General features: G+C 34.5%; 1 protein-coding gene across 3 annotated transcripts in view; it reads left to right on the forward strand.

The window, feature by feature from the left end:
• The first annotated feature begins 1,019 nt into the window (after positions 1 to 1,019).
• LOC148278854 (uncharacterized) overlaps positions 1,020 to 24,108 on the forward strand; it is a 52,115-nt gene continuing 29,026 nt past the window's right edge. Inside the window, exons 1-11 of one of the 3 annotated variants that reach the window (XM_088230786.1) lie at positions 1,020 to 1,200; positions 1,389 to 1,689; positions 4,439 to 4,576; positions 6,648 to 6,758; positions 8,159 to 8,232; positions 11,637 to 11,837; positions 14,540 to 14,637; positions 16,961 to 17,126; positions 17,553 to 17,674; positions 19,404 to 19,518; positions 22,198 to 22,338. In XM_088230786.1, coding sequence (XP_088086912.1) covers positions 1,398 to 1,689; positions 4,439 to 4,576; positions 6,648 to 6,758; positions 8,159 to 8,232; positions 11,637 to 11,837; positions 14,540 to 14,637; positions 16,961 to 17,126; positions 17,553 to 17,674; positions 19,404 to 19,518; positions 22,198 to 22,338 — 1,458 coding nt within the window. In that variant the 5' untranslated portion in view covers positions 1,020 to 1,200; positions 1,389 to 1,397. The remainder of the gene's footprint in view (positions 1,201 to 1,388; positions 1,690 to 4,438; positions 4,577 to 6,647; positions 6,759 to 8,158; positions 8,233 to 11,636; positions 11,838 to 14,539; positions 14,638 to 16,960; positions 17,127 to 17,552; positions 17,675 to 19,403; positions 19,519 to 22,197; positions 22,339 to 24,108) is intronic. The other 2 variants (XM_088230787.1, XM_088230788.1) reach the window with 2 other exon arrangements.

Consider the following 24,108-nt stretch of genomic DNA (forward strand, 5'->3'; position numbering starts at 1 on the left):
GCGGCGGTCGAATATTCCAGGTGGTGGTGAGGTCCGGTTTGAAGCGAGGCAGGGAGACGAGGTGGAGAGTAAAAGCCCTTAGGGGTGTGACGATTTGACTGATTTATTATTTGCCCGACGGGGCTATATATACAATACATTTTGCCGTGCGGCGGCGATGCTAGGCCAATAGCGGGCGGTACTAGGTTGACCAATCACGCGGTGAGAGAGATAGCGAGCACATTCGCCCGCTCTATCGGTCTCTCTCGCGCCACGTATAAGGACGCCCCCCTCCCGCTACCCGGCCGCAGTTCCCCGCCGACCGCGCGGCGATCAACATTCAAACAGAATAATGAATAATTTTCTCTAATACACAGTAAATAATTTTAAAGGCAGTAATATTTTATTAAATCCTATTCTATATGTGCTTCAGTATGGCGATGACCACCCCCGAAAGCGACAAATGTTAGTCTTTATCTGGGAGGTAGTACCTCGCCTAAACATACTGAAGTCCCTATGTTAAATTATTTCGAAAAACCCCAGAAAGGGCCGCCAAGTTGACATATGCCGCGTTACGTCGGCAACAGTAAGATTTTTCTAGTGTCGTAGGTGTTTTCTACAAATTGAGAAATGCCATTTTTGTGATCGACACTATTTTCAGAAGGTGATTATTACAGTTTTTTGTATCAAATTGGTCTGGCTGTTTTAAGCACAACATAGAATTGACTTTACTGCATCCGATAACACCAATATCGTATTTTTTCAAAATTGTGGACTGGCTGCTTTCTGCATAATTGCGTTCAATTAAGAGTACGGAAGGTTGGTGTATATTTGATGAGATTTGAGACTAGGTACCTTTCAATTTTTCTTGCCGCGAATGATGCGAATCTTTTCACGGTGAGGTGCTGGTTGTTGGGCTATACCAACACATACCACAGACAACAGATATCTACACGCTTGTTTAAACTAAAATAGTCTCGTTTCTTCTTTGAGTGTTGTTTATGCAATATTATGTCACTACTGGCAGCACAGTTGCTACTAGGTTTTAATTGTCTATGGGTAACAATTAACAATCGACAATCGCAAATCGCAAATTCAAATTGCATAGATTCGTTTGATCTGGTGTCTTGTGTCTTTGCTTTTGGTTGCAGTTTTGTTTCAATAATGGTTCGGCGTTAGTTTAACATTTAGGAATATATCCTTTTTAAATTCCGCCAGTGCGTGAGTATCCCATATTTTGCATTAATGACCCACTACGAGTTTACGTTTGTGATCGTATTTTGAGGTTATCTGATGGACACCATTGTGTTTTTGATTTGTCCGCCAAATATTTTCCCATGACGCGCAATTCATGTAACCGTCGTCGGCTCACGAAATCGTTTAATTTACCGGGTTTTTGTGTTTTGTAGGCTTAAGCCATGGCTGACGAGCCCATGATTGTGGACCAGGAAATCAACGGAGGGGGAGAGAATGACCCCAAAGTGAACGGTGTCGAAACGAAGGAAGAGGTTACTTTAGTTGCCAAAGAATCTGACAGCGATGGTTCGACACTAGTGGAATCTCAGAAAAGTGAAGAAATATCGGAAGGTGCACTTCGACTGAATTATGAAGACACTTCTACCGATGAGCAGTTAAAAAATAGTAGTAATGTGGATGAAGTCTCAACCACGGAAAATGAAGATATTCCGGAAAACGGAAAACCAGATCCAGGTAAATTGTTGCTTTAACTTATTAATTTTATAATACCAATCCGACACTTATTTAATATTATTGCATTGAACCATTCTCTACATTTGAATGCAGAAATTTAATGGAATCTGGATATTGGAATCGCAGATAATGTTATCAATCGGTAATTGTTATTATAATTGGTCATTCCCAAAACGCTCGATATAAAAATAATCCTCATATTATGATCAAACTTTGCTTAAAGTTATCACTTATAATAATTAAGCACGGATGTAAAAATGTAAATTCTTAAGAATTTCTACAAAATGTCGAAAAACTTTCTAAACAATGGAATTCTTAGACAATACTTTTTAAGGAAAACATTTTCGCCCGTTACCCATGACTCATTCCTTAAAATGTATAAAACATGCAGTCGAACTTGATCCCATGATGTGTAATAGACTCTTAATAATGAGGAAGATGGGACCGACTGAATTTGCTCGTAATGAGCATTACTCATCATACCAGAGAAAGGTTTTTTTTAAATACAATCGCCATTGCATATTGTCACTAAGTAAACAAATAAATATACGTACAGTTCATACAGATAATTAAAAAAATAAAACTATGAAGGAAAATTACAATGAATGCTTACAAACATAATATTTACGCTTAATTTACGCTATTTATGCATAATATTTACGCTGATAAGAAGATTTTTCGCGCCACATTATATTTCACAAATAATTGCCACTTTTTCATGAATTTAGACACTTTCTCTTGTTAGTAGACATGCTTGTAATTCAAGATTCAGTTTTTAACTGATCTCACATCACCCACTCGTAATGGTTATTATGCATTGACCATAGAAATATAAAAAAAACTGAAAAAACCCCCAAAATAAGGATGTCATTCATGAACTACAAGAAAGTTGTAAATTATCATGTGGTGCCAATCCGATATTTAAAAGCTTGGATTTTTACACGCAATTTCAACCATGTGTGTGATTTTTTTTCAATGTTGGCGAAAACACCAATTAGGTACTTAGACACCAGAGGCGGTTCCTTAGTATGTTCATAAGTGCAGTGCACTGCTAAGTAAAAATATGTGGAAATAAATTAGTAATTTTATTAATATAAAAAATATGAGGCACAAAGAAATAGGCATTCGTTGCTGTATTATACTCGTAAACATCATAATATTCAATACTAGCGCCAATAGATCTAGCGAAATCGACTCTAGCGGACGATTTTCTCATCTTGTCTACGCATGCGCAATCGTCCCCGTGCATGTTCTGTTTTGCACAAATCTTTACCCTGAATTTGTATGAAATATGTCATTTCTTCTAAGACCGTCATTTGAGCGAGATAGACAACGCTTTATACCGGTGAATTGTGCGTTAGAGGGAGAAGATAATAAACATACTCCGGGCATTGCCAACGCATGCGCAGATTTGAAGTTTAAAGTTCGTTTGCAGTGTCACTTTGAACATGCGTAATGACATGGTATTAGTACGAATTTAGTATCCTATAACGTGCGTATAATGTTAAGCGAATTTAGTGTTTCTAGTTCCGATGCGCGGGCTGTCATTTGTCATACAATTGCCCGTTTATCACGTCAGACCTGTTATATTGTCATGATATTATTGAACAATATACAAGTTGACAAAATGTAAAGAAATGCACTGCCCATGTTTTCGGTCAGGAGCCGCCAGTGTTAGACACATACATAGTTTAATAAACATTATCCGACCCTGATACCCAGCGGCATCGGTCCTAAAAATCCAATTAGGTACTTGGACACTTACATAGCTATCATACACATAATCCGATCCCAACGCCCGGCGGTATTTATCCTTTATGTTAGCCAACCGTTTGAATTTTATTACCAAGGTTTTTATTTTAAAAATGATGTTTTTAAATGATTGAAGAGTTTTTGCTCAACTGTTGAGAATATTTTTGTTCAGTATTTATTTATACTTTTTTATATTCTTTTTTTTATACAGAATAATGCTCCCTCACTGTCCCGTGCCGAGGGAATCATTTTACAAAATGTGAAACATGCCTAAGATTTGCTATTTAACAAAGTTAACATAATGATAACAATAAAAATAACGTAATTAATCCAATTAACCTAATTATCATTAACATAATAAACAATAAACAACTAAAATAATCATTAAAAACATAACCAATTTATATAGACCAATAGAACAAATTTCATACACAGTACACACATTTTACCTATTTGACTTGATCCACTCATCGATCCGTGCGCAACCCACCTCCACTATCCATTTCTTAATAGCAATTTTATATTGTGAGAACTTACTAATTGTCCTTATGGATAATGGAAGTAGATTGTACACTTGAACCGAGTAGTAGGTATTTGTAACGGAAGGTAGAGAATAATGTTTACGTGCGTATATTAACAAAGCTTTTACATAAAGTTGTTTTATATGTATATCCAAGAAGTACCTCTTTATAAAAGTGAATAAATGTATGGAGAAAACTATATGTCAATGAATGTTTCTTAGTGACATCCGAGATCGTGCGTGATTTCCGTAATCGTTATAACCAAGTTTGACTGTATTATGTTAATCCCCTCCCTGCCTACCAAATCCGGAGTCCCTATTTTAAAGAAGATAGGGGGCTGTCAGAAAAAGTCCGGAGAATTCGATCCTCTTATTACATAATTAGACAAAACTCATTGTTTAAAAATATGTTTTCGGTAAATCTTTACCGATTTTGATTAGTGCATTCGCTACATCAAATTTGTTATTTGATTGCAGATACTGTAGAAAACATTCCAGAAACACCCGTCTCAAACAATGGGCGAAAGAGAAAAGCCAGTTTTTCTGATGATGAAGAAGATTTCACAGGATTCGATCCTCCCGAAGAGCCATCGCCCCTGATCAAGTCCAGAGTTGGTGAGTTACCAGAAAACTATAAATATCCTTATTTCTGCCCGAAAGTGCTCAAACTCTCATACAAGCTCTACTACAACCCATTCTAGATTACGCTGATGTTTCCATGACTGATTTTACTTATGAGCAACTTGATAAACCTGAACGACTTCAGAATACATGCATAAGGTATATTTTTGGTCTTAAGAAATATCACCACATTTCTGATTATCGTAGGCAACTGAAACGGCTCAAAATTAGACAGCGGAGAAACTATCACTCCCTCTCACTTCTGTTCAATGTACTTCATAGTCTTAACGCTCCTATATACCTCCATGAAAAATTTCTACGCTCATCAATTCATGGTTTACCTCTTCGTTCTAATTCTCAAGGCACTCTCTTAATACCTATCCACAATTCCTATTTCTTTACTAACTCCATGCGGCTCGACTGGAATTTTTTTTAAGAGTTTTTATTTTCGTGTTTTTAAGGTTAAGTACCTACTTAAAACTATTTAAATATGTTTTTTTTTTTAATTTTATAAAAAATAACACATCGTGGTATTGATTGAAAAAATTCATTTGAAAAAAATGAAATTATAGGTAAATATGAATAATCCCCAATTATGACTGTTTTTACATTTTTTCTGCAGTTTTTCATTTCCTCACTTTAGCGTTTTCTTCAGTTAAAATATTTTTTTGCTGCTCCCTTGAAAAACATTAAACAGGGGTTTTACCATAATAAGTTGATGCACCAAAATTTTTGCTTCTGATATAATTTATCAACTCATTGGCTAAACAAACCATCTTACGCATGAGTTAGCATTTTTCTCATAAAAGCTATGGAGGAGTATGTATGTACCATGCGCGGTCCGTTCATAGAACCCATGTAATAATAATTGTATTAATAGTCGCGATAAATTGCGGAGGAATTTTAATATTGCCTTGTGAATAAAAAATTATAAAAAGAAACATTACCTCCCAGCGCGTCCATTTACCAGAGCTGTCATGCGCGTACTACTTGCTACTGGCTGGCTGGGTATCGATTTAAAGAACGACCACGATGGAAGCATATTCGAAATTCCGTTCCAGCACCATACTGAACGCGCAGTCCGGGCGCAGGCGCAAACTTAAACTCTCACTGGGCAACGGAAGCAATCGAAACATACCAATACATTATTTTCCATGTAGTTTACATGTGATGCGAACGCAACGCCGCGCCGCGCAGCACAGATGCGATTTTGGTATTTTGACGCTGAACCTAATATTATAATTATTGTTTTGTGGTGGAGTAGGAATACAAAATAAAATGTAGAATTTATTTTAACATTACATCATTATATTATTGATTTGTTATAAGAAAAGGTTTATAATCTACATATTATCTTGATTTTTTGGGGTTCAAATAATGACCAATTCTTTTTTGTTTAAAAGTCATGTTTTTTAACAAGATAATATATATTTTGGTTTCACTGCATTTTAGTCAAATAAAATACAATGCCACAAAATGCTTCGCAGTTACTTATTATAGTATATATTATATTGAAGTTGGATGATTTGTTACAATTTATTACTAGATATGTAAAATTATTGTTACTATTTCCAATCATATGTAAATAGTATTTATTTTGTCTATAATTTCTTAAGGGCAGTGTATATTATTATGTACCATTTACTTTACTTATGTATTAATTGCTTCCCTAATCAAAAACCCCACCGCACGCATCTGGTATGTACGTAAATGGAACGACAGCTTGTCTTACTTTTTATAGATCTTTGTGTGTAATTTGGAGCACCTTGAAGCATTGGCATGAAATACTCGAAAGAAATAATCAAGTAGATCTACCTACTTACTCCCGCCGATAAGTTTTACGGGGACGCAGGTAGAACTACCTTTCCCGCAAAAAGTGTGTTCATTTCAAATAAGTCAATAATATACTGATTTATAGCAGTAAAATGTACACAACAATTATTAATTAAAATAATAAATTATCCTTGCAGTTGGGAAAATTACTAAAAAAACATTGCATATAATAAAATGGAGTATGCCCTCTTTCTTATAACATGCCTCATATATATATATATTTTACTTGCAGATAAATTGGAAAAAGATATCCGGGAAGCAGAAATAGAGAGTCAGAAATGGCGATCTGGTCGCCCCACGGCACCGAAAAGACCCCATCTTGCTTCACCGGCACACAGCATAGGTAAAAGAAAAATTCAACTATTTGAAACATTCAATTTATCACAAATAGAGATATTTCTATGCTGAAAATGAGATTAACGAATTTGTAGGCTTACCATTAATGGCTTAGATCATTAAGTAAACTTTGGATGGTTAGTTAAACAACACACATATTACAAATGTTGAGATCCGTACATTATGTAAAGCTGAGACAAGCATTGTCTACAAGATGCGAATGTTGATGGATGCGGGAATCGCGGAAGACCGAGTAAGACATGCCATGACCAAATCCAACAAATATTTGAAGATGGACATGTCAAATGTCGGGATAATTGGCGCGCGTTCATGAGAAGATGTATGAATGCAGAGAAAGCGATATCTGTATGCAAAGACAGAGTGATATGGCATTCCGTCCTCTCTGCCTACTCTTACGAGGAAATGTTGCAACGGTTTATTTGTTTGCATATTAACCATTTTATATACACATACATATAATATATGTAATACATAAAAATATAAATAATATACGTACCAACTATATAAAGTACTATGTTTGTTAATCTACATATATTATTCAAAAAAATCTCTCACTACACTATTTATAAGAGCAGTTATTTTTATTTTAAAATTTATTTTACATTTTGAGTCTTTTGTATTTGGCAATAAATCATTAAATATTTTTGGCGCAATTACGTTGTATTGCTTTTTACCAAAGGCGGTTGATACAAACGGGGCAATATAGGAGTTAATTTGTGTTGCTGAACGAGTGTTTATGTTTTGTTGGGTTCTTTTGACCTCACTTAATTTATCATAAAATTAAAGTAGTAGGCACCTCACAAACAATTGTCTTACGTCCAATATCTTAAACTCGGCAAATAGATCTTCCGTTGGATACCTCAAGGGTTTTTCAAGAATGATTTTCATGATCCATTTTTGTGCTATTTTCACTGGTTCAAGGATTGAACGAAAATGAAAATAAAATTTTGTTATTGGTATTAAACAATTTCATTATTTTACAAGAACACTATTGCAGTTTCGGGAGAGCACTCCTCTCATCGACGGGTGATATAAAACTGAGTTTTAAATAAAAATGAAAATAAAATTGTGTAACACTAATAACATTTTTTTATTGTCGTGATAATTTAAAACTTTGTTTTACTTTTGGTGCTCATTTTTAAATTTGTAAAACAACGGACACAACTCATGTTAACACCTAATAGAATACTCACCATTAAATTGAGCACACCTGAAATCATTTTGGCGGGATGAATTTTATTTCTTGTAAAAAATCACCGTGATTCTTCCTCAATGTGTCAGTCTCTAAATGACTCTTAATTTTCATAGTTAAAAAAAAGGGATTCGTCTGACTGACCCAGTATTATTTTGTTGTGTATTTGCCTAAATATTATTTTTCACACATAGAAATACCATCTCGACCCTCATCAGGTCTGTCCCTTCGGTCGGATAGTGATCTCATCGGTGGAAACGGTTCAGATGTAAGTCTCACTTTTATTTTCTTTATTGACAGTGTTCACATTTCTTTTTTTTTTATTTCTCGCTCCTATCTACTGATAGTTTATTTAGTAGTGAATAATGAAAAATGTTTTACAATTTAATAAGAAAAATTGTATGTACTATGTCGCTGACAAATATCGATCGTCAAATGTCACTGACAAAGTGTGCTTAATCCAAAATATATCTTTCTGTTTTCTGACGGAGGCGACAATGCGGTAATTAAATTATATTGCGGGGTAATTACTGCAATTAGGTAACTCCAAAATCGGCATTTTTGAGTTACCCATTAAAAACACATTTTTGCGTCTTTCTCCGAAAATCGTACAAATATGCAAGTCGTGGTTCATTACAATCATAGTGTCGGGTTTCTGGCACAAGTTGGTAACTACATTTTACTAGTTGTGAGATATTGCACTTTTAAAGCTAAAACCTCGTCACAAATCAACAATTCAAATAAAACGGCCAGTTTAATATTTTTTGTATTTATAAAATACAAAATATTTTCATTTACTTTTTAAACAAAGATTATTTGATTCCATTTACGAAGACATCTCATTTATTGAAAAATTGTAGTTACCAACTTTTGCTAGAAACCTGACAATATTATTTATTTATTTATTAATGAAATCATACAGTATGTAGCTGACGCGCTACCGACGAGTTAGCGGGTCCACCACTCTTCAATAGGTCGTCCCTTCCGCTGTTTGTAAGGCAGCGGAAACCGAAGAACGAAGCACACACTTAATTTCACTGGCGGCGGGAACCGAAGGGCGAAGCACTGGTTCACTGCAGCGAAAAGCCGATTTGACTAGTAGTCCTGAAAAGGACTTTTAATTCCAAGAGAGCGCCGCGGTCGGGATCCGTAAGGTGAGAAGTCCAGAAATCGAATCCAAGGGCAGGCGAAGATCTTGTAGCGTAGTCGGTATCGGCGGAGAGTAGAGTGCTACCAGCACATATAAAGCTACCTCCCCCCGCCACCCGCCCGCACTCGGGTGCAGACCGCGCGGTAAGAAACATGTACAGAGAAAATATTATTAATTTAAAACAACCAGGCAATGCAATATATTTATAATTTTCCATAACATCCTAATTCTATAGGCCTCGGTATAACGAAAGCCACCCCCGAAGGTAACAAATTAAAGTCTTTATTGGGGAGGCAGCATTTCATGTTTACATATACCGAGGTTTCTACACTATTTATTCAAGAGGCCCCAGGAAGGGCTGCTGAGTCTATACGACATCCGTAACACAGTCTTTATAGACAACAAGGTACAAAAGAACAATTAAAAAAAGTAAGACCAATTACTGATTTCACACTAATTTATTATGAATGCAGGAGGAGAGGGGAAAAATAATTGAATTCTAAAAAAGTTAAAATAAAAATATTACATAAAAAAGAGAAGACATTGTATAGCTACTGTACTTTCCTCCCTCTCTCTCTGCTTCCATGAACATTTAAATTTATTTGTAAAAAATCACAACCAACAATAAATTATTAGATGCAAGTAGTAGATGTAAGTAAGTATAAAAAGGAAAAATTAAAATCAAAAGTAAAAGTTAAAATGAAAAGTTTAAGTTAAAAGTTTGAATTAAATTTAAGTTAAAAGTTTAAATTAAAAGTTAAAATTAAGAATTAAAATTAAAAAGTTAAAATTGAAAGATAAAATTAAAAATCAAATGAAAAGTTATAAGTCAAGCAGAAGATAAATTTAAAATGTCTTGAACAGATCTGATAAAAAATATGGTATTTACAATGTAGTATGTCGATGTCACTAAAACTGTCATTATAGGTAATCTGTATTCTTCGTAGAGTGCTATTTTTTAAATAATTAGTCATTGAGTTAAGAATGTCGAAGAGTACAGATTGACGAGTTCTACGGACAGGGACTCGATATGAAATGCCTCCGACAATTTCTGGGCTATCAATTACATTATCAACAATTTTGTAGAGAAAGCTCATATCCAACATGGTATGCCGAGTTGCGAGATTTTGAACCTTGTGAAAATTAGCGAACTCAGTCCTACTTGAAAATGGTGATTTCAATGCGTAACTCGTCTATTTGTTGCATTCATGGAGGATAAAAACACGTGATTTTAGTGGGTAACTCACAAATGCTGATTTTGAAGTTACCTAGTCGTAGTGTAGTAATCACCACGCGATATCACATTTGTGATATTGCAATACCGCGTAACATCATTTTTTTATAAAAAGGTTTTTGTTTTTTAATAAATTCGCTCTGGAGTCCAAGAGCAGATAGTTTGAAATTACTCATATTTTATCCCCAAATAAAGATTAAAGTTCTAATACCCCAGGGCCCCGATTACAATTGAAAGTTAACAGAATTATCTTCGACTGTCTTTAAACAAAAATTAATATTTGTGTACGAAAATAAGTATATTTGCATAAATATTTAAAGTGTCTTCGTCGGTAATCTATAATTGAAAATGTTTAACCCTTTGTAGGGCAAAGACCGAAATTGGTCAATATACTAACCAGTCGCTTTAAGGGTCATATTTCCAATACCACCCATAGAAATTTGAACTATATTACTTCAAAACATTGTCCAGAACGGTCGTTGGTTAAGTTATTGTTCCAACCGCGTGAAGTTGGCGCAGTTACCTGGAAATTCATTTGTTTATGCTGTTGTCAAAACGGTTGTAAAAAAATGTAATTACTGATGTTTATATTTGTAATTGTTTATTCTCTATAATAAAATGGTTTAAAGAATATCTGTGTATTTTTATTTTATAAATTTATTTTCCAGCATGACTAAACAATCATTGGTCAATACAGTGACAGATAAAAAATGTAATTTTTCTGAAAATCTAAAAAATATATATATATTTTTTTTATCGAATTTATTTTATGTGTGCAATAAGTATTTTAAAATATAACATTTGAAATTCAAATTCTAAAATAACTAATTTGCCGTATAAAGGCTTAAAAGAAAAAAACGTACGCATATTCTGCTTTTCATACAGAAAACTTAATTTTACTTTGTAGATAAAATTGCAGATAAATGTTAACTTCCCATTGTAATCGGGGCCCAGGGTATTTTTGGTTAATTAATATAATAAGTAATATATTTATTTATTATTGTATTTTTTCCTTTTTACAATAAATGTTTCAAATTCAAAATACACTAATCTATTTATCAACTAACTTTAATAAAAACACAGTTTGTTATTTTTTCAGAAAAAAATTGTCTGTGACAAATGTTGATCTTATTTTATCGCCAAATTTTATTTGACGGTTGGCGTAATTACATTTTCTTCGATATTTGTCACCAACATTTTATACCAGATATTCTCGACATTATTTAACTATCATCGAGTAAAGTGAAGCGTTTTAATATTTTATTTTTTTTAACCTGCGACCTCGCAGTCGGCAGCCAACAGCCCCAACCCGTTCCCCAAGGGGCGCAAGTCCACGGTGGACCTGAGCAGCGCTCTCCTGCGCGTCCCCCTGGAGCAGGGCTGGAAGCGGGAGCTGGTGTACCGTGCGACCGTGGACCAACACCAGCGCCGCCAGGGAGATATCTACTACTATACGCCACAGGGCAAGAAGCTCCGCTCCTCCAGAGAGGTAACCGCTCCATGTACCAACCATCCTTCGATCGTTGCTCTCAAAATTCACCTATTAATTGGTAACCACTTCAAGGCAGATTATTCCCTGCTAAAATTCCTTTTTTTTAATTTTTATCCGAAAATAGTCCAGGGTCTGACTTGTTTCTATATAGCCATCTGTTATTACATTAAAAAACAAATTGGACGTACAGTAAAAGCCCTTTTTTACGTTTTTCGAGGGAGCAATAAAAAAGTGTAAAACTGTGGAAAACTTTAAAGTGAGGAAATTAAAAGTGTATGGAAAAATGAAATTACATTAAATATAATTATTGTACGAGACTATACTAAATATACAATGGAAAAATTGTAAGAATTGTCATAATTGGGAATTTTTCATATTCACCAATGATTTTAGGTAAAAATATTTTGTATTTTTTCAAGCAATACTACAATGTATTATTTTTTATTGAATTAAAAAAAAAAAACATGTTAAAATAATTTTATGTAGGTACTAGACCCTAAAAACACGAAAAATGCATATAACGATTTTTGCCCTAAATATTGGGAAATTATATTTATATGGTATCACTTTTTTTAGTATGGCACCACAAAATTTCAACTGTCATTTACATCGCGGAAAAACTGTTTCTCATTTTTATAATAACTGTTTAAACTATATCTTAAACTTAAACTACTCGCCTACAATCTGTATTGAATGCCGCTGCGAGACTTATTTTCGGAATCTCTAAGTTCAGTCATATCACTCCACTACTTCGGGAACTACACTGGCTACGTTTTCCACAGAGGGTCGAATACAAACTCTGTTGGCTTATGTATAAGTCACTGCACAGCTCTGCTCCGGAATATCTAAGGGAGCTATGCATTCCAGATGAACTAGCTGACAGGCGTCTAACGCTTAGATCAGCTACGTCTACGGCGAGAGGAAAAGTTATTATACCTCTACGCAAACAGCGCACTAAATTTAGTGAACGCGCATTTGCGGTCGCAGGCCCTATGGCATGGAATGCTCTCCCAACAGAGGTGCGAGGCTGTGAAAGTGAAGTGATGTTTCGGAAAAAGCTTAAAACCCACTTGTTCTCTAAATGGCGGCCTCCGTGGTGTAGCGGTCAAGACGCTTGACTCACGCACGGAAGGTTCCGGGTTCGATTCCCGGTGAGAACACAAAAAATAAAATGTGATTTTTCTCAAGCCTGGGTTTTCTGTGATGTAATTCACCACTGTAATTGGGCCTCCTGGCCTGTTGTGGTGCAAAAAAAATAAATAAAATGTAAATCATTTGAATAAATCCGTAGCATGTGACAACAAAATAAATTATTTTAATTAAATTACAAATTTAAAAGAATCACTATATAAAGCGCCCTTGAGGTATTTTGTTACGAAAATGGCGCTATGTAAGTTATCCATAATAATAATAATATATTATTTTCACGTTATGTTTATAACTTCAAATAATATTTCTATTGCCCAATTTCTAAACTTTCTGCATCGAAATTTATTGATGTAAAGACTCCATTCTTCCTAAACACTATTTAGTAAAATGTCAAAATTAGACACTGAAACAAAATGGTCAATTACACTGCACCTACTTTGAATTTAGTTTAAGACAATAATTTACACATTTTTTTATTTGCCTCTTTTTTATTTTCCAGCGCGGCTCGTTGTGACAGATCGAATGAGTTTTTAAAAAATTTCAACGTAAATCTGAGATTGTGAAAAACGTTAATTGGGGAGAATATTTGAATGAGAATTAATCATTTAAGTAATTTTAAAAAAACCCTCAACATTCAATACGGAAAGTCTATTTAAAATATTTAAGGTTCATACAGTAGACACTCTTTATAAAATAAATTCCATTATACAAATATATAAAAAAGAAAAAATAAAAGAATTTGAAATGAATAAGTCACTCAGATACCAACATAATATCAAAATTCCTAAATTCCATTCAAGTCATGGTCAAAATAGCTTTGTCTTCAAAGGTGTAAATTATAATAATCTTCCTAATGAACTAAAAACTATTAAAAATAATATATCAATAAATAAATTTAAAGTTAATCTAAAGAATTTTTTTGAACTCGTGTAAAAACAACATTAAATTTTAATTAGTATGTATGTATTATTGTTTTATGTTTTTTCTTTATATATCCTATGTTTTTCTTTTTCTTTTCATGTACTCATATTTAAAATTATATAAACTTAAGAGTTTTAGATTTATAAGTAAATAAATCTAAAACACTGTAAGTCACTCTCCAAGCACAAGAGTTATACCCGTATGCAGAGACAAAACTTAAGGTGAGGAAAGTACATTCTAATCTCAAATGCGGAGAATAACCCAAAGGTGAAAACAATAGAATGTACTTTCCTCACCTTAAGTTTTGTCTCTGCATATTAGTCTCTTTTTTGGAGAGTCACAGTGATAACATTTACTAGATGTGTAAAAGTAGTTATGTTTAGAATTTTACAAAAACTTGCACTTTTTATGAAATTTATGAATTAAAAAAAAAAAGAATGTATAGAAAAAAGTGAGAGTAAAATCGAAGAAGGTAAAAACGAGGTTTTACTGTATTTAGAAAGTGAAATTAGCTTACCTAAAAGGCGAGTTAGGGGCATTGATTGGCTGCCTGCCACTGAATTAATAGTAATAAATTTATACAATTCTTTTTTTAACTGACAGTGTGTAATTAAAACGTTCTGTTCCAGGTTTCTGAGCATATAGCCGGTACCGGCTTGTCAATTGATAATTTCACATTCTTCAAGGAACCGCTCGGCATCGATGACCCAGATAAAGAAATAATAAGGTCTGATTACTTGTATCAATATAGTCATTCTGTATACTTGTAATGCCGTTTAAATAGACTTCATGAACTCGGCAATAGTTATTCCCACGTATCTGATATATTTATACCCGTATTGGAGACAAAACTTAAGGTGAGGAAAGTACATTCTAATTTCAAAGGCGGAGAATAACCCCAAGGTTAAAACAATAGAATCTACTTTCCTCACCTTAAGTTTTGTCTCTGCATACGGGTATTAGTGTAGGGTATTGTTCCTATAGAACAAACCTTTTGAACTTTTTTAAAGATGGTGAATGGTAATTATATTTATTTATTAATGCATTTCATAATATATACAGTTTTTTGTTCACTTTGCCCAGCTGTATGAAACAGTACTTATGATTTTCTTGTTGTATTACTGTAGAATGAATTATTATTTAAACTTTCTACTGAATATGTTGTATAATGTTTAGGTTAATTTTTTAAATATAACTCTTGTATAATTTTTAGGTTTAATTTTTTTTTTATAAATCAGGAAATTTATGTTTTTAAATAATAAAAAAAAGCCAAATATGTAGTATTATAAATGTTTGTAAAAGGCAGATTTGCCGTTTATGTTAATAAAATAAAATAAATTCTACAATTAATTTTTAAAGTTTGCCAGTTAATGACTCATGACTCAGATGCCCTTTAGTTCAATTCCTGGTGAGATCCTAGTTATTATTTTTTTTTTTTAATATTCAGTTATTGTTTCCAATTTCAGTTTCATATATCGCGATTTTTATTTAATTTTATTCTACTGCTTTCAATGTGAGTTTGGCGTATTATATAAAAAGGCTTTGTAAAAGTCATATTTTGAGATATTACACTCTTTAGTATTTATCATCATCATGCCCTTTCTGCACCTAATGGTACATAGGGCACTGCATTGATACATGGAGTTGATACAGTGCTTTATTTATTTAGTTTTTTATTACTTAGTTCTTGGCATGAACACTTGACAAACTTACTACTATGCTCTATTTTTTATAAATTTATTGATATCATTCTAACTTTGCTAGAATTCCACTCGTCCATGCGCTTTGTAGCTGCACGATGATTGGTTATCTAGCTTTCATATACCAACTTAAAAATACCTAAATTTTATAAATGGGGTCTAGAATTCCAATCGTCTATGCGCTTAGTAGCTGCAAGACGTGTTGTAATCTTACTCCTTTTTATTATTCATATTATTTTTTTATTTTTTTTAGTATCATTAATACACTAAATTTATTTGTCAATTTTTAAAATGTGTAAATGGGGGCTAAATTTCTAACTGTCTATGCGCTCTGTAGCTGCAAGACGTCCTGTAATCTAGCTCCTATCTGTTATAATTTTTTATTGATCTTAATTGAAAACGAGGAACTAGAATCCCAACCGTCCATGCGCTCTGTAGCTGCAAGACGTACTGGGATATTTATTAATTGTACAGTGCCCTTGAGGTGATTTTCACAAAAATGGCGCTATATAAATTATCCAACTATATATATATATATATATCAATTGCAGCGTATCTTGATCATTTTTGTCACATGGAGGTAAGATGATCAGTCTTACGCTTCAGGCGCCAGTCCAGGGACTGTGAAATATTCTGGTGTAAAAACACCCTTCTAAATAAATACTTCATGTCAACCATGGCTGGAATCGAACCCGAGACCTCTTGCGTGGTAGGCAAATGCGCTGACCAATACACCACGAGGCCAACAATCAAAAAAAAAAATTTAATTTAATTAGAAATTTTAAAAAAACTGTAAACTATCATAAGTAAAAATGCAGTATATCAATTGTTTCTAAAGCATAAAACCTCTGTGTGTCATATCATCATGGATCTCTAGATATTGTGTTATTGCTTAAAAAACGCATCGTTTTTCATACTGAAATAATATTTTTTACTACCATTACCGCATATCAAAAGTTCTTGTTGAACAGTGCCTCATATTTAACTCATTTTGCAATTTTTGTCAAAAGACTGCCTTTTTGCTTATCACAACAGTATTGTCATTCTCCTTCATTACCATATAGCAATTACACAAATGGTGATGAAAATCAACATATAGATTAATAAAATAAATATGCATATTCAAATAAAGGCAGAATACTACATTTTATAAGCCCTGTTAATACCTGAACTTCCACAATCCCCTCTCAAAGATTTTCCCATGTTGAATAATTAAGGCCATCAACTGTTCGAGTATAAAACTCGCCAAAGTATTATCAACGATACAATAGCGTTCAACAAACTACGCTATTTTCATTTCATTAGTATGCTAGCGAAATCAAATAACATTAATTACCTCGACTATTTCAGAGACGCCAAGCTGATGAGGGTCCGTACCGACTCTCCGGGCCCTACTCCTAATGAGAAGCCCAATTTGGTACGGGAGGGCAAGAGGACCCCGAAGCCGAAGGGACCCAAGGGGGCCTCACCAGAAAGAGGCGTGTCTTCATCGCCGAAGATTAACACACATTTTAAGGTTAGTAAATGCAACCATTGCTCAAGATGTACAATTTTAGGACTTCAGTTTCAGTGCTGCAAAAACGGTGTTTATTTCATTTAGGAGACATTCCGATTGCAAAAACAGCGTTTATTTCATTTAGGAGACATTCCGATTGCAAAAACAGCGTTTATTTCATTTAGGAGACATACCGACTTCAAAAACAGCGTTTATTTCATTTAGGAGACATACCGACTGCAAAAACAGCGTTTATTCAATTTAGGGTACATACTGATTGCAAAAAAGCATTTGTTTAATTAAGGAGAATAGTGAATGTTTTACAATGTGTAAAGTGATCACTTATACCGGCTAGTGATTAAATGTCTCAAATTCATTTTTATTTCTCGTAAAGGTTGAATCTTTCTCTCTCTCTCTGTTATAATTTTCTTCTTTTTTTTTGTTAAGGTCAAATCTCTCGGTTCGAGACTTAGCAGTCAGGGCAGTCCGACGACCGCACCGAAAGCTGTCGCCAAGGAGACTCTTAAATCCTCCGCCAAGAAAACGACCACGCCGCAAGCCAAAAAGAAGTAACATGTTTATACTTTTTACTATTAATCAAGCAGTTACCAAACGGTTTCACACTTTTTTCTTACAGCAAATAATGGGACTCTCTGGATACTTAATTTTGTAACATAGATGTCAATGTTTGAAAATTTCCTGTTCTTTGTGAGCAAACATATTCTTTGATTTTTGGAGGACTGTGAATCAGAGATTCGATGTTCACTTTCCGCTTTTTCACCATTATCTAATTAGTTAAAAATAGACATTAGCCATTCATAATCAAGTTCTGGTGGCGACCCTTATTTATGGAAGCGTAGCATGGAATTATAAAAAAAAAAACGAGTATGAATGTAGGCTGAATGCTGTCAAAATTCAATATCAGGCGAATGTTAGGTAAAACTATATGCGACAGGACACAAACGCATCCATTATTTCTTTATTTATGATTTATTAAGTTTGTTTTTTATCAAAATTTCTAAAAAACATATTTTTTCAAATTAATTTAAATATTTCAATATTATGCCAGGCTGAGACAAACATTGTCGACAAAATCAAGAAAAGATTTCTGCGTTGATTTGGACATACAGAGCGAATGCACAGCGAACGGCTAAAAAGATTAAAGATAGAAAAGAATACTGATGGATGCGAAAATCGAGGAAGGCCGAGAAACGCGTGGCATGACGAAATACAACAAGTACTTGAAGATGGACATGTCAACAGTGGGAATAATCAGTTCGCATGCATGAGAAGATGAATGAATGGAGAGGAAGCGAGGTATGTATGCGAAGACAAAGTGATGTAGCACTCTGCTTACTTCTACGAAGAAACGGCGTGATGGAGTTTAGTTTGCCTAAAAATCAGATAGTTCATACAATTCACTATAATACATTATCTCAAACTGTTATATTTTCTACATGTGGCAAAATTAATTAATATTTTTTAGCCGTAGTTAATACCTTCTGCTTTAATTTTTTTATTTCATATTAATGCATCGGATGAATTCATTAATAAATTAATCAGGTGATATTCAATATAAAGAAAGGATGTTTCAAGCCAAGGAACAGGCTTAAGAACGCCCTGACAGATTGGCATTAATGATATAATATAATACAATGGATTAACTAAGCAATCTTAGAATCTATTTAAACGTATAATAGGTAAAGTCATGGCGTGATCTAGGCAGACATGGCAAGTGTGTCATCATAAGTCAGGAGTAATAACACCGCTTGCTTCTTGAATGCTTGCCTTTGCTGTGGGAACACATCGACAGTACTTTTTGTGAGATTTTGTAAACTGTTCCGAAGATCCTTGGCAGAGGGGAAAAGATTCCGATGTTGGTTCTAAAATTTCCCACAGCAAAGACAGCATTAGATAATATTTTACTGTGTTATTTAAATTCTAATAACCTATATTAATATATATATTATTATTTTTTTACACTTTTTTTTACACCATTTATAAAATTGTACAGATTATACGCTATTAAAAATAAGGGTCCAATCGTGTGTCATCTCAAGATGACCCTCGCAGTTGTGGACATATTTATCATCGATACAATAAGATGATACTCGTGGTCAAAGGTATATATCTCAGTGATACCACGAGGTGACACTCGCGGTGAACAATATATTTTGTAGTGTTGTCATGAGATGATGCTCGTGGTCGTGGACACACTTCCCGGTGACACGACGCGAGGGCGTAGAGTTTAGTAGGATTGTGAATTTGGCATTTCCCCCCTCCCTGTACCACCCCTAGCCAGGAGACCCCCATGTACGTGGTGCAGTCGCAGAGTGTGGCGGAGAGTTCCCTGCCGCGCTACCCACCCATCGCGCCCTCCTATGGAAAGTACTCCGGAGCTATGAGCCCAAAGGTAACTATCATTAATATATCGTCGGTTTCAGTTTGAATACATGAAATGAATAACTAAAATAAATTCATTAAGTTTGGCTGATAAGTACGAGATGTGATTAAAAATATAGTGAATAAATTTATTACAAATAAAGTAATAAGCTTACATCAAATTTGAGTTAATCTCCAAGCATTTCTGGAAGACTTCTTTCAGAAGAGCCTTCAGGTATTCCGTCGTGACCTCTCAATGCCGGGAATAATGTCAAAACGTTTTCCTTTTCTTCTTTGCAGTCTCAATCCTAGGGAATGGTTTGCAGCAAAGTCCCGCATCTCGTCCTCCACTGTGTTCTATTTTCTGCAGCCCTCTTCAGCTCAATATGTGAGGCGCAGTTCGAGTCATCGCACACTTGTTCCAAATACTCCTGTCGGGAGCCCGCTCTGTGATTTGTCCCCTCAGCCATTCCCTCTATTATGTCATGCAGGATGCCCTCATGGTGCATAATGTGGCCGACCCATTGGGCATTCCTTTAGTACGGCTTTTATTCTTGGGAAGAGCTAGAAGTTGCAGAGAGGCGGATGGTGACAGACAGGAATTCTTTTTTCAGCCAAAAACTCACAGATCAGAAGCGAGATGTGGCACAGCGCGTTGCCATGATGAAGGAGGAAGCAATCGTCCCATTCTGGTCTCTTTCTCCGTACATCATTTCGCAAATGTTGCATTATGCCCTTGAAATATTCAAAGTTTACAATTGTTCCCTTGGAAAGAATTCTGATTGCACTACGACAAAAATTAATGAGCTTAACATTCGACTTTGACTGACGTGTCTTCTTAGGGCGAGGAGAGCCACTCGTTTTCCATTGAGATCTCTGAAGAATTTCATCTCAGGGTCATAGCCATTCACCCAACTTTCATCTCCAGTTATAATTTTGGTCATGAAGTCCTGATCTGGATTTTCCTTCTGTTTGTCAGCCAGTAGTCTTGGAACTAATTTTGCACTTACTTATTTGCGAATTTATCGTTTAAAATGCTTTACACAGTACGAGATATTCGGTTCTTCGTTAAGCTCTCCAATAGTCAATAGCTTGTTTGAACGAATCATCTTTGTCACTTTTTGCATGTTTTTGGTCTGTTTATGATGTCGAAAGATGTCCAGACCATTGTTCGTCTTCAATTGGCTCATTTCCGCTTTTGATTGCTCATACCACTTGTTAACAGTCTTCAGAGTCGTCACATTATTTCCATACGCTGATTTTAATATTTCATGCACTTTGGCACTTTTATGCAACTTATAACACAACTTGATGTCAATGCGTTTTTCGAAATCCATGACGCACCAGACACCGTAAACACGACTCACGCTTCTAGCTCTAGAATCTAGCAGACAAGTCACGACTTGTTCAAAATTGACACCGACCATATAAACGGATCAGGCTATCGGACTTATTGATTCAAAGAATTAATTTGATATTAATTTTTCTTTAAATTTCAATAATTGACTTGCTTTATCTATGGTCAGTTCGGTTTGCTTTTCGTTTTGGTTTTGTAGCGGGATTTGTGAGCAGAATAACGATGTCACGTCACTATAAACTAACGGATCATCGTATTTCTTTCATAGCAATAGCCGGAAGACCAAGCTACCTTCAATCCCAATAAAATTTGTCATTCCACTGGGAAAACTCTTATCGATAAATGACGCAACTAATTAAGAAGGTTAATGTCAATTAAAAAGCATAAATATTTCATGTACACATACATGATAGACACCTTAAAAAAATTTATTCAAATTTATAATGAAATGCTGCAAATAAATCCTGTCTTTTGTTCTATCAGCATACATATGTTAATCTTGTTTGTTTTTTTTCTTTCTTTCTTCATGGTTATGTCGTACTTTATTTATATGCTATAAACTTTTCAATCATTAAAAAAGAAATGGTCGATGCTCAGACGCTGAAGTCTTTGCGGGCATTTTTCCAAATTATGTTATAGCTTAATTTTAAGATGTATTTTTTAAAGTGTATTTTTGTAATTAAAATTCTATGTAAATAAATGCATGGAAAAATAAACAAATAAATATATAAATATCAAATACGTGAAACAGTTCATTATGACGCCACAAAATGGCATTGGGGAAAAATTATCATAGTGTTATTCAGATTCTTGTTTCGATTCCTGGCTGAGTGGACATGAAATATTTATTTCAAGGTGGTTGGTCCTACATTGCATATTTCATTGTTCCTGGACTAGACTGGCAAGAGACACACTTTTAAAACGAGAACGAATGAAGAAACGTTCGCCACACAGTGTAATCTTTGGCACATTTGCCTACCATTCTTGAGATCTCGGGTTCGATTCCTAGGAATGTAAACATGAAATATTTGTTTACAAATGTGGTTTTACACTTAACTATTTTATTGTCCATGGACTGGCATCTATAACAAATGATAGAGTTACTTAAATATTGAACAATGCAGTGCAGGATGAGAGTATGATGATGCGTCCATTTTGCCTGTTTATATAGTTTAGTTTTCAATACGCATTGTCTTTTATGGGTGATCCCGTGTAAGTTGATGATAGCCAAAGCGTCGGAACAAATCCAGCATCCACAGGTCACCCTAAAAAGACGATACATGTCGATAACAGTGATTGTGAAAATCTACGCACCTGTAGTTCAGTTTGTCTGATCGGCGCTGACGGTTTCAGAGTGGAAGAGAGCTGTGCTCCATACACTGTCCCCTGGGCGCCGGGCAGGTCCCCTCTCTCCAGTGTAGCGTGTGCCTCTGCTTGTACCACAAGACCTGCGCGGGCGTGCAGCCGAACCAGTCTGCCAACTTCGTCTGCAAGGTAAAGCTACATCTTGACATCATAACCGCACTATCAATAAAACAAAGTTAAAATGATATCAATAAATTTACAAAAAATAGAGCATAGTAGTAAATTTGTCTAGTGTTTATGCCAAGAAGTAAGCAATAAAACACTGTTTGAACTCTATGGTTAACAAAGGGAGATAGATGTTCGAAGATAAGCTTTTGTAGACAGTAGGTTGATACCGTCACCATGTGGCCCACTGGGGCACTGGCTGCTTGATAATTTCTGGAAACGCATATGTGTAGTTACCGGGGAATTATGCCTATCGTTCCAACGACTTGGTGTCCATTTTGGTCCGTATTATTTTGTTTTATGAGACGCAAAATTCCTGTTCAATTCACTTTTTTACATGAATATTACACAAACGCGTGTATGAGCGGTTTGATTTATCATTTTGTATGTTATTAGAAGGCAGATATTTGAAATATTATGTATTTATCATGTTATATTATGTTTGTATAAAACATACTTTAAACAATTGCATCGTAGATTCTTTCAAATTAAGCCATGGTCTCCTAAGAGAGCGGTACCGTCATCTAGTAGCCGTGATGTAGCAGTGGATGATGTCATCAAAAGGTTTTCTGCTCAAACCAGATAGCGCGGGTTTCCTAATGAACTTTGATTGTGAGCGAAATGTCAAACGGCGGTGCCTTCATAGCAGTACGAACAGTTTGGGAACATTTTTTCTCATGCAGCATTTTGTGTATGAAAATGAGTGCAAATGTGATTTGGAAAAATCATGAAATATTTTAAATTTACACTATACCTTGAAATACACACTCTGTAGCCTGATTTTTAAACAGCTACTCTCCTCCAAACTTAAGTTTTTGACTTCGATGATTTTCGTCTGTTGAAGTATGTTGAGACTATCCATTTTCTGCCTCAGTATGTTAAATTAGATGATCACGGCCACTAGAAAGGTACTGCTCTCTATCTTGACACTTTGGTCACCGTTTAGAGGGCGGTTGTATTGTTAACCCTCACTGCTTCACGACATATTGTCGCTAGATAGTGGCATTGTTTTCTTAGGAAAGCTTCAATGGCTGAGAAAAAAAGTTTAACAATAATTGAGCTGTTTGACCTTTTGGCATACCAATACACTGATAGTGTCTATTAAGCCCTAATCGTTTACGATAATCCTGGTCTGAAGGTCATGAAAAAGTCAATAAGATATTGTTTTAAATTGAATATTACAACCAGAATTATCTTCTTTTTTCAAACAAAGAGAATACAATTCTATAAAAAAAGGTTTTAACCAAAGTATTTTAATAAAATGTATTTTTTTAAAGTATTACTGAAGGCATAATTTTAAGTAGAAATAAAGGAAAATGTCACAAAAATGTATGTGATTTAAAATGCTTGTATTTCTTTTAAAAAAACAAAAATTCAAAATTTGGCCGCGGCCACTTTCATGTTCAATTTATTGTCTTCAAATTATTGTAGTAAATTTTAGTTCAATACTTAGTCTTTATTGAGATCCCATATACCTAAGTTTAGTCTAAATTTGAAATGGCGTAATCTGCCAGTCTAAAAGTAATTAATTAATAAAGTACCTAGAAAAGGTATTGTTTTTATCTAATTTATGTTTTTTTATATTTTTATTGCGCGGTTAAAAAAAAACATTTGTTTTAAAATGGCAAAATTGTATGATTTCCTAATTTTGCGTTCGTTTTACCAGACTACAGCTTTAAGGTACAATAAAATAAAACAAAATGTACTCTTAGCTCGAATGTTAGCTTATTGGAA

Source organism: Micrasema longulum, unplaced genomic scaffold (assembly GCF_059751315.1).
Source record: "Micrasema longulum isolate JH-2025_06_02 unplaced genomic scaffold, ASM5975131v1 h1tg000818l, whole genome shotgun sequence".
Classification (NCBI taxonomy): domain Eukaryota; kingdom Metazoa; phylum Arthropoda; class Insecta; order Trichoptera; family Brachycentridae; genus Micrasema; species Micrasema longulum.